The 14549-nt window shown below is 51.6% G+C and overlaps 1 protein-coding gene across 5 annotated transcripts in view; it reads right to left on the bottom strand.

Annotated features, from left to right (window-relative positions):
- Nucleotides 821-14549, bottom strand: part of DNAJB12 (DnaJ heat shock protein family (Hsp40) member B12) — a 14106-nt gene continuing 377 nt past the window's right edge. Inside the window, exons 2-10 of one of the 5 annotated variants that reach the window (XR_002439960.1) lie at nt 13609-13783; nt 12046-12191; nt 7924-8109; nt 6587-6666; nt 5731-5840; nt 3170-3342; nt 2465-2616; nt 1178-1223; nt 821-1063 (exon numbers count right to left, since the gene is read on the bottom strand). Coding sequence is in view for 3 of the 5 variants with exons in the window: in XM_021400619.1 (XP_021256294.1) it covers nt 2495-2616; nt 3170-3342; nt 5731-5840; nt 6587-6666; nt 7924-8109; nt 12046-12191; nt 13609-13783 (992 nt within the window). In the remaining 2 variants the exon portion in view is untranslated. Of the gene's footprint in view, nt 2617-3169; nt 3343-5730; nt 5841-6586; nt 6667-7923; nt 8110-12045; nt 12192-13608; nt 13784-14549 lie in introns of all 5 variants that reach the window. The other 4 variants (XR_002439959.1, XM_021400619.1, XM_021400620.1 and 1 more) reach the window with 4 other exon arrangements.

Below are 14549 nucleotides of genomic sequence, written 5' to 3' on the forward strand. Positions count from 1 at the left end.
CTCCCCAGCTGCAGGGGCGGCTCTCACAGGAAACGTCTTCAGGCAAAAATTAACTGCAGGGTACGAAAAAAGATCCAGTTTGTCCCAGTGACGCAACTCCACTCATTTGACTTTTGCCTCCCGCACACATACAGTGGGGACGGCAGCCTGGAGCTGCCCCAAGCCGGGCCCTGCCTGGCCGGGCAGGTGAGCCCCAGCACGCAGCTCTCGAAGCAGTGGGGTCTGAGGAGCCGCACAGCTGCTGACCTCCCCCTGCAGAGCTTCTTTCAACAGAAGCAATGCAATGCTCCACTCCCTACGAGCTGACCTAAGGCCACAGCTGCGCTGCAAACCCGAGCGCTGCTGGGTGAGGAATCCCAAGTGCAGGTCCAACAGATTAACACAGGGACGCAGCTCGTGGGAAGCCCCGCTCACAGAACGAATGCTGCACACTGATTACCAGGCAAAATTGAAGCAGACGCTGCAAAAAAAAAAAAAAAAAAAAAAAAGTCACACACATGACTAAAGCAAGAATTGATGAGCAGAAAGCATCCAGGACAATCCTTTCCTTCAGCCAACGCGTGGCTCCAGCACTCAGTTGACCCACGGCAGCTTTTGCCAACGTTGCAAAACCAAATCGCAAATCTGGGCGGCTTCATTAATTGACTTTTTCCCTCTGTGGATTCGGAAACGTTTCCCTGACAAGCCAGCAGGCAGGCGTCGAGCTCCCCGGCCACGGATCGCTGCCGTCCTCAGGAAAGCAAAGCACAAGCACCGCGACGTGACTCCTGTCTTGCGTCACACACCCTGGGGACACTCCCCGCTTCTCCGTTCACCGTACCAAGCGCAGAACAAAATAATTTAATCATCCAACCCCTGCATAGTTTAACAGTACAACATATATACAGCTATAAATTAATTCTAAATAGATTCCATTTTCTTTCTTTAAAAGTTTTCTTTATCACCCAATTGTCCGGTTTCTCTCTCCCACGAGGGTCTCCTTTGGCCAACCAGGCCGTTGCACAGTGGTGCTGCGGGCAGGGAATGAGGACGACGGGCCGCCAGCTCCTGTCCTAACTGCCACCTGCGACGTCCACCGGCGGAGACGGGCAGAGAGAAGAAAGAGGGCGGTTGTGCGTTGCTAATCTCAATTCCATTTTAATATAAGGTTTCATTCTTTAAATAGAAAGTCTGTCACCTCGGCACAGTGCGCTTCACCAAAAGTCTTCAGGCATGTCAAGGGTCTGGGAACGAGAGCGGTAACGGTGTCAGTCCCCGGCACGGTGCCCCCTCCGCTGCCCACCCGTCCCTGCGTCGCAGCAGCTGGCTCCTCCCGTCCTGCTCTGTCCTGCCACCAGCACAGCCCCTCTGCTCCGGCACCGTGGGCACGCGGCGCACTGTCTCTTTCCTGGTTCTTAACGCCAGCCTGCCCTGACATGAGAGGTGCAAGGGAAAACAAGAGTGGGTGTACCAAGAAAACCAAAGCCAGAGAACACCAGGAGAGGCCAAGCACAACCCAGAGGATTTGCTTCAAGACGTGCTCCATTAGCCAAGGAAAATAAAGAAAAACTCCACTGCTAAACCTCCTCACTGGTGCCAGGAAATCCAACAGCTAGGTGTCCAGCGTCAAGCCTCAGTGGTGCCCCTGCAACTAAAACTTCACCTTCCACTTACTTCCTACAGAAACCCAGCTTTCAAGAAACGTGGTTAGATGAGGCCCGTATGGGCCTCCAGCCCAGATAATTAAGCAGAAAAAGGACTCTGAACTCTGTGCCAAAGCTTTCATTGTTTTATCAGCTCTCCCATGACCCAGCACACCCGCTCTCCTCTGCGCTGCGCGGGCTCCCCGGACTCCAGCTCTCCCACCCACTGCTCTCCAGGCTCCCACCCCGCTGCTTTTCCTTTGTTTTCCAGTTTAACACGCCGAGCTGCTCCTAGCCCCTGCTGTGAGCTCTGACCCTTTGATCTGTTCTCCTGGAGCGTCACGGCAAGGTAAGAGGTAGGCAAGGAATGCCTGCTTTCTAACAGTCACCACAGTGCCATGGGATAACAACTTTTTCAATAAAACAGACAAGAAAGCAAGAAAAAGGGTTCTTTAAAATGTGGTGGCAGGCTGCCACGGCTGGTCAAGGCTTAGCGAGATAAGGAATAGAACTTCCAACCAGCTGAGGTGCACGCGGCACTGCATCAAAGGCGCAGTTGACAAGAGCTCAGCCGGCTGCCAGCGCGCCTGGGGCTTCTGCTTTGTTCCTAGAGAACCAACACCAGCAATGCGAGCTTGGAGAGAGCCGGGGGTGCTGACATGCAAGCTAAACAAAATCGATTTCCCAATTAAGGAGTGTAGGCTTGACAGAGGGGGCTGCCTCTCCCCATTACGTTTGTGCATCTGGAAGAGACACGTGAAGACTTGTGCCTCAGACATTTAAGTGTTAAAAGCACTAGTGTGCCGTGTTCTGCTGCCACAGGAAGCGCCACCAGCTCGTACTTAGACCTCTGCTGAGCGGGCCGGCAGCGACTATCCATGCAGAGAGGCTTGTACGTCTGACAGTCTGCTACAGCTGGGGGTGCCCATCTTCTGTGCTCGCTGGTACAGCTCCGTGTCTCCGAAGTAGCGTGCCCGGTACAACAAGCCTTCCTCTGCAAAGGGAAAAGCCCAGCGTTACAGACCCAAGGTGAAAGGAGACCCGTCCTATCAGGCACAGGGGAGGGGAGGAGAGGGGCAGAGGCTCAGAGCTCAGCGCATCTGCACTGCTTGCCACGCGGTGGGACAGCGGACAGCACAGGCAGCAGGCTCGCAGATGTGCCTGTGTCAGGAAACTGGGTGGATACACCAAAATACTCCCGAGGCATCTGGTCCTTCCTTGGACAACTGGGATATGCAGAGAGCCGGTAGGGGCCTTCTGACAAGGAGGCCACAGCCCTCCCCCCTGCCGCGCAGCAGATATCCTACTGACAGCAGCAAGGGATCCTCTGGGGCACAACTCTCGTCTGACCAGTTCTGTGGCGGCATTAAAAAACCAAACCAAGCCAAAACAGACATGAAGTCATTGGCAGAAAAAACAAACAAACAGGAAATGTGCCTACGCGGTGATAAAATACAACTTTAGCACAGTTCAGTCACCAAAGTCTTTTCTGAAGCAGACCTCATGCAGCAAACAAAACCCTCTGCTCCCGACCCCACGCTACTCACTCTGCTGCTTCTCTTTCCAGCAGTTATTTCGAAGGTTTGCAATGTAGTCGTCCTCCACGCTCCTTTCCACATTTTTCAAGTTCGTGCCCGTGTACTCCTCCGCAAAGTTCTCAGATACGTAGTAGATAACTTTTAAGTGCTCTGTCACTCTCCTATGTACGTGACCCACAGACCTAGCTCAGGGAGAAAAGTCACAACGGTGTGGGACTCTTCGAGAGCACAGCCAACACCCCCAGCTCCTTACCGCGCATGACGTGCTGCGAGGGACAGCGACCCCCCAGCACCCACAGCCCAGAGCCCTGGGGAAGAGCACTTCTGATGGAAATGAAACATGAGCACAGGGAGGGATAGCCTGGCGGGCCTCTAGCTAGGTGGGCACAGCTCTTAACACAGACAGAACCCTTCAGGCAGACTGCCCGAGGACTAAACCTATTTAAAATAAAGCATTCATTGGGATTTTCAGTGCTAATTAAATCTCTCTGCGGCTTCCTTGCTGCTTTGGGCAGTGAGCCCCAGGGGCACCACGCAAGCTGGGGGCTGATGCGGGCAGAGCAGAGGGCAGGGTGCAGCGGCTGTCACAGCGCTCCTGCAGCCCCCCTTCGCCCCCCGCGCTCTCCTCAGAAGAGAGCTGCTGACCCCGAGCATCGGCTTCCTCTAGCACATCACATGCTGCTGCGAGAGCAAAATTAGATCCACTTTGCACTCGAGCCTGCACCAATCAGTACTTTCTAGAAGGAAATCTCTCTTTGCCCTACCCCCTGGATTTGCATTTCAGACAAAGCAATGTTCTTATTTTCCCCAACACCTAGAGATACTCACTGGGGCATGTGTGCAAGCTGCAACACAAGACCTGTGCCCAAACACTGCATGCATTGGGAACGGCTCCATCTGGAGACGTGCCCAAAGTTTCCCATAATAAATACCAGCTGCTGCTGCATTAAAAGCGAGCCTGATTCTTAAGGCAGGTATAAACATTAACTCATCGGCTCACCCTTCAGCCTGTTATCAGGGCTCGCAGGAATGATTCAAGCACTCCTACACGTTTCATCAGCTTCCAGCATTCTGGGACAAACAGCGGGCAATCCCGGAGACTTAACATGACCAGAAAGCTCTCTCGCTGTTTTTTTGAGGTGTGGGCAGTGCTTGCTGGCAGAGCAGCAGCTCGGCTCTCTGCTTTATCTGTCAACAAGTGGCACTAAAACCTCACCAGGTTCAAGAGCGCCTTGCCTGGGGCTGCCTGGGTTCGGGGCGGTGAGCTGCAGCTTGGTGCCCAGCACAGCGTTCCCTTTGCACCAGGCAGCAATACGCAGCTGGGCGGCCCGAGCTAGTGTGTAGCACCGCCTGCCGGCACAGCGCCCTGCCTGCTCTCAGCACCTCTCCCTTCAGTGCCTCGCTCACGCAGGAAAGATGACAGCTTGAGCACGGCCAGGCTCGGGGACGATGTTCCTCTCTGACCACTGACAAAGCTGGAAGCAATCCCTGTCCTCTTCAAAGCCGCCCTCTGCTGAATGCCTCCTCGCCCCACGCACCGCCTCCTCACCCCTATAAAACGAATGGAAACGACGCAGATGCTCTCTGCATTGTTGTCCTCAAGGACAGAAATCACACCTCAACACTCTTTAGCCTCTTAATTAACCGCCCTTAATCCTGCCTCGTTCAAAAACGCTCCATCTTTTGGTTCTAAGCACTAATGCCCCAGCCTTTACCTTGCACCCAAAGCTACGGTGGCTTTTCTAGCATTTAACACCACCACCCGTCAGCAGTGCCATCGGTGACGCTACACAGGGCTCAGGGGCTGCCAGCACCCCTACCTCTGCCTGCCTTTTACGTACACGCAGGGAGCTGCCATTCAGAATACATCAAGCCTCTGTCAAGAATGATGCAAGCAGCCAGAAATCGTCATGCCTTTTTGCTCCTGGCTGGCACCTCTAAGTGACCGAGAATAGAAACTTGTTTGTCAGCACAATGAGCCAACCAGGGCATTTCCATGGAAAGAACCAGCACCGCTTCTGCCCAGTAAATGTCTGGCCATGGCTATTTCACGGCAAGATGAAAGTCCAGAACCAGGGGATTTCTCCGGGAGCGCATTCCCTTCTGTGGGAACGTCTTTTATCCCTTCCCCTCTTCCTGTATTGCTCTGCACTAGATACAAACCCAGCTGAGGCTTTTATGATGAACAGATACGACTTTCATTTTTCACCCCTCCATTTAACTCTACATCTCATTTCACTCTGCATATCCAAACCACCCTGCTGGGCTGCAGCTCCTCAAACTCATTTATTCTGTCCCTTTCCAATCCAGCCATGGACACAGGCTGCAGAAGCTCCCTGGCCAAGCACAGCCCCAGCACAGTGCTGCACCTTCCATCTCCAGACCTGCCTGACAATAAGGAGCTTTCCCTGGCGCATATGACAGTGAGGAACACAAGCAACAGTGGGACACGACAAAGCCAAAAGCTGGCAGGGAAAACAGAGCGGCTGGTTCCCTATCCAGTGTACCACCTGGCCCCCAAGAACCCACCCGACCCCACGTAGATAGGTTTCAGAGTACAGGGTACTAACGGCCTCTGGCTCAGGCTGTAGGGTGGGCTGGAGACCATCATCTGGCTGAGGGCAGACACGATGATCAGGATGAGGATAGGCATCAGCTGGACAAACAGCCCAAGGCCGCCCTGAGGGAAGAGAAATGCACAATGGAAGGCTGTCCATACACCTGCACACAAAGACCCTGTGGCTAAGCCCCCCCAGCCCTAGCACAACCTCCATTCCCCTGCCCTTTCTGGCCAGCGAGGGTCCCCAAGATAAGCAGGGTGAACCCAGCAGCCCAGATATAATACTGTTAGTTATCAAGAGAGTAGGGTTATGTAAATCCTGCAATCTCTTTTCACTTGTTGAGAGGGCTCAGAGTGCTGGAGACATACGTAGATCCCGTGACTGAAAAACCCAAATAGCTCACGCTATCATGTTTTTCCCTTGGTTAATTAAGCACCACAGATTAGAAATGCTCCATCCTACATACTGAAACAAAAGGGCGAATGAGTGTGCATTGGGAAGAGCCATGTGTACCCATGTTATCTGAAAGCAGGATTGGCCTTTTGGAAGTAGAGAATCAGACACGAAAGAAAATGCTTATTCTCTCAATAACTGGTATGACCTTATTCCAAGGTGGCACCATTTCAAGACACATCCGTGTTTTCCCTGCTGGAAGACAGCTCTGAAAGTCCTGGGAGAACAACTACCAGTAAATGAAGCAGCAGAAATTCTGCAAGCAGCATACTCCCCACAGCTCCAGCTTGCTGCACAGGGAGGAGAAAACAGGCAGCTCTGTTTCAGGCAGCCGCCACACCAGCTAGCTGGCAACGTGTGCATCACAAAAAGCGTGTTGGCTCCCAGCCCCCTGCCTGCTCCCGTCACTTACATCACCCTGGTGCTCTCGTCTGTCCTGCCTCTGATGATAGGTGTATCGCATCCTGCCATTGCTGTACACATGAACGTTACCTACGAGCAAAAGATAACTGTCAGGGCTGGTGCTGGCCTGCTGGGAATGAGCTACAAGAGGTGGACACGCTCCACGTCAGCCTCACCAATAAAACTGCAACAGGAAAAACAGACTGTGTGCTGAGACAGAACAGCAAATGCAGGAACTTTAACACTGAACCCTGCCAGAATGGGCCCGATCTGTTCCTCTGGTTCAGACCACACTCAGCAAAGATACAGGAACAGAGATTTCAAAGGAAATCCATGCTGTGCTCACACTTGGATCTGCTCTGCCACCACTGCCGCTCCCAGCTCAGCCTGTCACACAGCCAGCAGCACGCCAGCCTGTTCATGGACAGCACATCTGCTGTCAAGTGAACAGAAATCATTCTTGGTTTTTCCACCTTAAAAATCAGCTTTTCCGTGCCTTGTTTTAAATGTCAGAACTACAGCTGAAAAGGGAGAGCAGCTGCAAAACCAGTCCTGAATTCTCTTGGGACAGCAGGGAAAGGAAAAAAGACTGAGCTAAAGCAGCAACTCTCTGTTTTTAGTGGAGTCGCTTTACCTTTGTGACAGAAAGAAATTTGAGGCAGAACTCGAATACTGCAGAAGGCCTCCAGATGCCTTTGTGAGTACTTGGTGCTAGCGTGTTAGTTCTGACATAGCAGATAGAAAAGAGCAACCAGAGTAAATCTCAAGTGAAACACAGACTTGCTCCCCAGGTTGGTTCATGAAGGCCTAGTAACAGCTGCCTCCACGCTGGAAACACAAGGGAGTCTTCTACAATATTCCAGTGGATACATGTGTAAAAAAAACCATTTCAGCTGTGTGGCAGAGCAGGTACGGATTGAGGTCTGGAAGCTACTGCAGTTTGTTCTACCAAGAAGATTCAACTTCTAAAATATTCCCTTCTTCACGATGGGAATATTTTCATGCCTTGCATTAAAGCATGGTATTTTCATTCATGACTTTTGCTCTAATATTCAACCCAACCTAAAAACAGTTAACACTACGAGCATGCAGATACTTGGACTTGGAAGGAAGCCCAGCCCTGAGGGTATTACCCACTGGATCCCAAGTTCTGCAAGTACCCATCTGATCAATTTAAAACTCAATGTGTTTGGGGAATTTCCGAAGGAGAACTCTCATCAAATCCAGCTGCAGAGAGGAACACAGCTCTCAAAGGAATCCCAGCACTGCCAAATAAATCCCTACTGCATCACGACTCTGGTAGAAGGATCGGGTCCTGTTCAAGAGGTTAAGGTTTGATGTGCTTACTCGAAGGAAAACCACCACCAAAGAACATGTTGAAGAGGTCCTCGGGGGAGATGTCTGCCTCGAAGCCGCGGTGGAAGTCCGAATGAGCATGTCCGTGCCGAGCAGGGTTGAGCTTCTCATCTCCAAACTGGTCATATTGTTTCCTCTTCTCCGGGTTGCTCAACACCGCATATGCGTTACCGATGGCTGAAACATTGACAATAAGGAAGCAATTAGCTTCTTCCTTCTAGCAACAATACGCTGAGCCCTGCAAACGGGCGGGACTCGCCTCCCTCAGCCCCCAGACAGGATCCTCAGCAGCTCCCGGCCCTCAGCAGGCTCCTGCAGCACCTGGTACAGTCCTCTGCAAACACAGGCAGAAAAAAACACACAGGGAGACTCGGTGCCTACAGCCTTCATTAACCCAAATGAGAAGCTGTGATAGGACTGCTGTGAATTCTGTATACGTCCCTAGAGAAACAGGCATGAAACTATGCGTTGCTCAGAAATACTGGTAGTAGAATTGCTACAACTTTCATTTGCTTAAAGTTTTTATTTCTTTAAACAACTAATAGCCAAAGCCTTCACCCATAAGCAGCCGTATAGGAAAGTATGACTTTAGTTGATACATTTTCTTTGAAAGTGGCATTAAGGGCATTGATATGACAGCCTAAAATCAGAACTGCAAAGAATTTAAGTACAGGAGAGATCACCAAAAGAGACTTTATAACCTCCAATAAAAGCTAGTAAGGAGATGTTGGCTAAAAGCTCTATCACTGAGCCATGAATTTCAGAACTTCCAGATACCAAAACTAAGGTGCATAATTACAAGGGCTGCTGAGCAGGGCCTGTGACAGTGGAAATGTACTGGAATGACATCTCCCCAGTTTCCCAGCCTCAGCGCACGCAAGCCTTCCCACCACAACAGCTGTCTGCCACCCTCCTCTTTCTGGGCTCCCCTCCCTAGCCGTTCCAGCTCACCACTTCCCTCCGCACCAGCCTACCCGGGAGCCTCTGTACGTGACTGCAGAGAGGATCCTCTCCTCCTGTGTTGCAAGGAGGTTAAGAAGTTTGTGGTACTGGAACTAATGGGAGTGTTAAAGGCAAGGGAAAAAGCAACAGGAAAGGAAGGGAGACGTATGCCCTTCAGAGGAGATTAAAAATTTTTCTATAGACCAAGGGGTTCGGTTTCCTCTTGGACTACAGGTTTGGAGAGCAGAGGATGTAATGTCAATACTCGCTCTAATTCTTGGTTATAATTAGTCCACGCAGAGCGAACATTTCTTCAATCAGGCACAGAAGTGAGGCAGAGAGGACTGACTCACTCCAGCACAGGAGCTTGTCCTTTCCAACTGCACAGTTAAGCAATGAACACGGAGCAATTCAGGATTCTGTTCATTGTTTAGCTTTCTGCTGACAAAGCCCAAGGACCACCTCATTCCAAGCCAGGATTTCAGCCCCACGTAGCTAGGTTCAACCCTTTTCCCGACGTCAGCCCAAGGTAGTGACGCAAATCTGGTACCATGCAGGCTGCAGCCAGCTGCAACCCTGGACCGAGACAAGGTCTCTGGACAAGATGTAGCACTTTATCAGCTGTCACCAGGAAGATGAATGACAAGCCTTCAGCTAATACATCAATGTTAGAAAAAATTAACTAAAACCCTCAGAACAGTGCACATTCCCCCAGCACCCTCTGGAACCAAACAGATGGATGGACTTCAGCAAACGCTGTGAACCAGGAGCCCAGCATGGGGCTGAGGGATGGGGGAGCCCAGGAGGCAAGGCTTGGGGGAGAGATAACCCGGCAGCAGATAGCTCTGCAGTGGAAGATAAAGGGCACCTTGCTTAACACACGACTTCTGGCACGTAACTTTTGTCAAAGCCTTTGGCAAACATCACTATTTAAGATTACAGGTGAAGAAACCTGCCTTTTGCCACTTAGCAAGGTGAAGGACAAACTACTGAGCAGGGGCTTACTGCACATGCAGTGTAGCTACACGTCTGCAGGTGCTCGCCATTTCATCTGGCCCCTGCACTAAAACAGGCTTTCCCAAGCAGCTGAGGATCAGCTCGTTATTCACCAACAGCAAGACATTTACCAGTTGTGGATCCAAGTCTTAAAATACTTGAAACAAAGCTTACGTGAGACTTTTACTGCTGAATTCATGCTTGCCCCAGTGCTGCACCAACACTGAGAGCAGGCTAACCTTGTTCCCTGCTCCAACAGAAGTCTACTGCCATTTCAGGAGTGAAACGCATAATCAGACCACAGTATTTAAATGGGTTCATGCTGCAAAACCGACGCTGTAAAACTGTCACAAGAGGTTCTGTGTTTAGCTCCTTAATAATCAAACCTACACAGCCTCTGAAGAAAAAGGGTTTCTTGCCAGATGACACCTCCCCGTGCTGTTCCAGCAGTTCTCACTGCATCCATCACCACAGCCCAAAACCCCACAGGCAGGATGCCACTGCTGTGCTTCCTCACCAGGTATACACCAAGGATAAAAGCCTATCCCATGGGTACAGGTGTCCAGCTTACTGCCTGCAGGCCTGTTTTCAAGGATGACAGTCAGAAAAGCCCTCGTTTTACTTCTGAGTGGAGCAAGTCTAGAGCCAGCCCAGGAGCACCATCACCAGCCTGCTCCTTCATTTTCCTTCCCATGGTTGAATAAAATTCTTGTGCAACACTACAGCATTTATTCTAGTGAAGGGGATCCACTTGCCCCATAGGTAGAAACTAAGCATACAAAACCACAGAGCAGAAGCTCAGCCAACTGCACCTCCAAGCACCTCCTGCTAAGAATCTGAATGCATAATACAGAAGTAAGATGCAAAATAATACAGAAGAAAAGGTTCACAGATGTTGGAGAGAATTTAGCCACCACCTTCCCTACAAATTCAGAAACACAGAACAGCTCCCAGATGGACATATAGTGCTTAATCATTTCTCTTGGAAAATGACCCCAGTTTTAAGCCATCTTATTACCCCACAATCATCCCCACCAGAGAGGTGCTGAGGGTGAGGTTCTTCGCACCAGAACTGAAGCTACTGGTGACTTCATTGAGTTCTGCCAGGGCTTGGCTGTGTAGCTGGTGCAGTTTCATCCAAGGAGTTTTCACCTGGTGTAGCTATCCTGCAATTCCACCCACAGCCTTTCACAACCGTCAGGCACCGAGTGCTCACTTGACAACCTGCAGTATTATGAGCTGCCTGAAATGCTCCATGAGTGGAGGAACCTAAAAGGGCTGCAAACTCAGCAACTGCGTGTGGGGCTGCACAGCTTGCTGCATCTCTGCTCGAGCTGTCACTGGGGGGGGTTGCACTCCAGCACCGCCCCCCAGTGCTGGGCAGCTGCAGGATGCAGAGCTTGTTCCTGTGAGCTGAGGGCTCCCAGTCTGGTCAGAGGAGGGTGGAGGTGAGATCTGGATGGAACACCCTCCTGAGCCACGTGGCATAAGACCATGTGGTGTAAGACAGGAAGGGCTTCTTAGAAACAAGGAAAGCTTCTCCTTGTCCAGCCAGCAGAGGTGAAGCCTGCCCACACCGACCTGTGATATTTAAATTGATATTTTAAGCTTAGCACATACTTTGTTCATAACATTACCAGCTCACAAGAAAGACAACTTTACTGACAAGAGCTTTATTTCGCTCTACCTGGCCTGCGAGGTTGTTTTCAGGAGATCTTACTAGCCAAGCTCAGCACCACAGTTGGGGGTAAATTTTCAGCGACAGGCTGAAAGAGCTGGGGCTGCGCAGCCTGGAGAACAGATGGCTCTGAGGCGACCTGATAGTGGCCTGTCAGTATCTGAAGGGGAGCTACAGGAAAGAAAGGGACAGACTCTTTAGCAGGGTCTGTGGTAACAGAATAAGGCGAAATGGCTTCAAGCTCAAAGAGGGTAGATTGAGGTTGGATATAAGGAAAAAGTCTTTTACAGTGACGGTGGTGAGGCACAGGAACAGGTTGCCCAGTGATGTAGTTTATGCCCCGTCCCTGGAGACTTTCAAGGTGAGGCTGGATCAGGCCCTGGGCAATAGGGCATGTCCCTGTTCATTGAAGGGGAGTTGGATTAGATGGCTTTTAAAGGTCCCTTCCAACTCTTGATTCTGTGATTCTCAGTCATCAAGTCGGAAACATACTTTACCTTTAAATGCCTCTGTAGCCCCTGGTGCGTGGTTCTTATCTGGGTGAAATTTCAGTGCAAGTTTCCTGTAAGCCTTTTTCAAGTCCTCATCAGAAGCTTCTCTGTTGACTCCCAGAATTTCGTAGTAATCTTTGCATTGCTTTACCCTACCAGAAGAGAGATGAGAAAACAGGGGCAGTGAGTTCCAGCTACAAAAACTGCTTTGCCATGAATATGTCAACTCCACAGTACCTCACGTATCGCAGTTTCAACTGATGTTGTTCAGCGAACTCTGGTTTACTCAGTTCTAATTCCTCAGAGGGTGACCTAATTTTTTTGCGTGCTCATCCACAAAATGCCTGCGTTACGAGCACACAAACACTCCCACAGAACAAGACAGGCCAGTAAAGGTAGGAGGGCCTCTCCTCAGGCTATGGTATCACCTGCAAAAGTACGTGATCCACAAATAAGCTTCAGATTCATCACACTCATGTTTTGGAGGCTGTTCAGGAGGTGTGAGGATTACAAATGGCAGGCCAGGATCTGGGGGACAGCTAGGCTTTTGGCTTGGTTTTAATTCCGCCCCCCCCTCAGGCCCCACTAATTCAGACTTTACAGGAGAAGAAGCAGGAGGAGCTGCCCAGGCCTGCATGCAGCCCGGCTCCTGCTGCGTACCCTTTGTAGCACCGTCGCCACTGCTCTTTCTCACATGACTTACACAAGACAGAACAAAGCGGGCTAGATTTCTAGAGAATCAGGTGACGTAGTAAGCACACCCGGAAATCAATTAGCCAGAGCAGTTCTTGCGCAATCCAGACCGTACCCAAAGGCTGACGCAAAGTTTACCAAGTGACTGTGCATACTGTTCAGCCCTTCAACTTCCAGCATTTACAAGTGGTAGAAAGGAATAAAGAAAAGCTGAAACAGCATTTGGAAAAGGGGGGACTGGATAAATGTGCCCTGAGACTATCCTGCAAGAGCCTTAGAAGTATATCGTCTGAGCAGAAGTGTCCTGCTGTGGATTTCTACTTTATTAGGCTCTTAAAGGGACCATCAGCAGGCGAGAGGGACACCCACATCCCCTGACACTTGCTGTAGTGTAAGGTTCAGAACACGAGGGCTGCCTGCTGCAAGCTGTGAGCCATGGCTTCCCCTGGCACATCTCAGCACCATACGGGGTTTAGCACAGAACCACTGAACAGCACCTAAAGAAAACATTCACGTGAAGTCCATGAAACGAATGTATCCAAAATGCCCTTTGCACCTCACCAAGAAAAGGCCTGCCTGCCTACAGCTCTGGCCTTTGTACATGCCTTAAGAGGAAAAGTCTAATCCTTGGCAGCTGCCTCGCAGGGCCACCTAGGTCCCCCTTCAACACCTCATTGAAGAAAAAGCCGCCCCATGTGGTTCAAAGCTGACCAAATCTCTCACACAGCATAGAATATGAATAGATGTCCAACTCCAACCTATTCTCTGTACCCTCCCCCCTTCACGCTCTGTCCCTACATCTTTAAAACATGGTGAGGAACAGGCAGATATCGCATGATAAACATTGAGTGGAAGCCCAGTGAGCAGTGCACGCACCTCTTCACGGCATCCACCTGGTCCTGCGTGTAGCCCTTGGGGGCCTCCCCGCCAGCCTCCCCATTGGCCGATGGGAAGTCCCCTCCTGCCTTCCTGAACTGGGCGTTTGGGGGCTCCCGGGCCTGGGACTGCCCGTTGGATGATGGCTCGCTCTTGTTGAGTGACTCAAGGAGAACTGAAAGGAAACAAGGGGAAAGTAAAACAAGGTCAGAGACCGCTGAGCTCAGCGTCCCTTTCCCATTCTCCCCAAAGCCATCCCTCTCTAATCCAGCCCTCAGCTCCCCTGAAATACGGGAGGTCCTGGAGCACAGGAGATCACCACAGCAACGTACCCTTGTCCTCTCGCTTTTTCCCATCGAATCGCAGAACACCCCAAGTTGGAAGAGACCCATAAGGCTCATCGAGTCCAACTCCTGCTCTGCACAGGAATGCCCAAAACACAGACCCTACATCCGAGAGCGCTGTCCATCTGCTCCTTGAACTCCAGCAGCTCAGCGCCGTGCCCACCGCCCTCTGGCGGAGCACCTCTTCCCGGTACCCAGGCGGAGATCTCTCGGTAACAGCGGGACGGTTCCAGGCTCTCTCTCCTTTCCCGAGGCGGGATCAGGCAGGCGCGGGCTCGGCCGCCCCCCGCGAGGCCCCGACGCGGCCCTGGGCAGCGAGCAGGCCGTCCCCGCGCTCCGACCCACCTCGCAGCGCACGTCTCCCTGCCGAGCGGACATCTCCGCCTTTCCAATCTAGCTGCAGCCTTTTCTTGGGTCCCTGTCAGACCGGTCCCCTCGTACCCGCGCTTTCTGACCTCCGCGTGCCGTACTCCCATTAGGAACGGGGTACGGACGCGGCGGCTGCAGGCCTTACCCCGTCCCAAGGCCGGCCGCCCGCAGCCCCCCTCCGTCGGAGGACTCGCCGCCCCGGCATGCCCCGCGCGCCGCCTCGCACCG

This window comes from Numida meleagris, chromosome 5 (assembly GCF_002078875.1).
Source record: "Numida meleagris isolate 19003 breed g44 Domestic line chromosome 5, NumMel1.0, whole genome shotgun sequence".
Lineage (NCBI taxonomy): Eukaryota > Metazoa > Chordata > Aves > Galliformes > Numididae > Numida > Numida meleagris.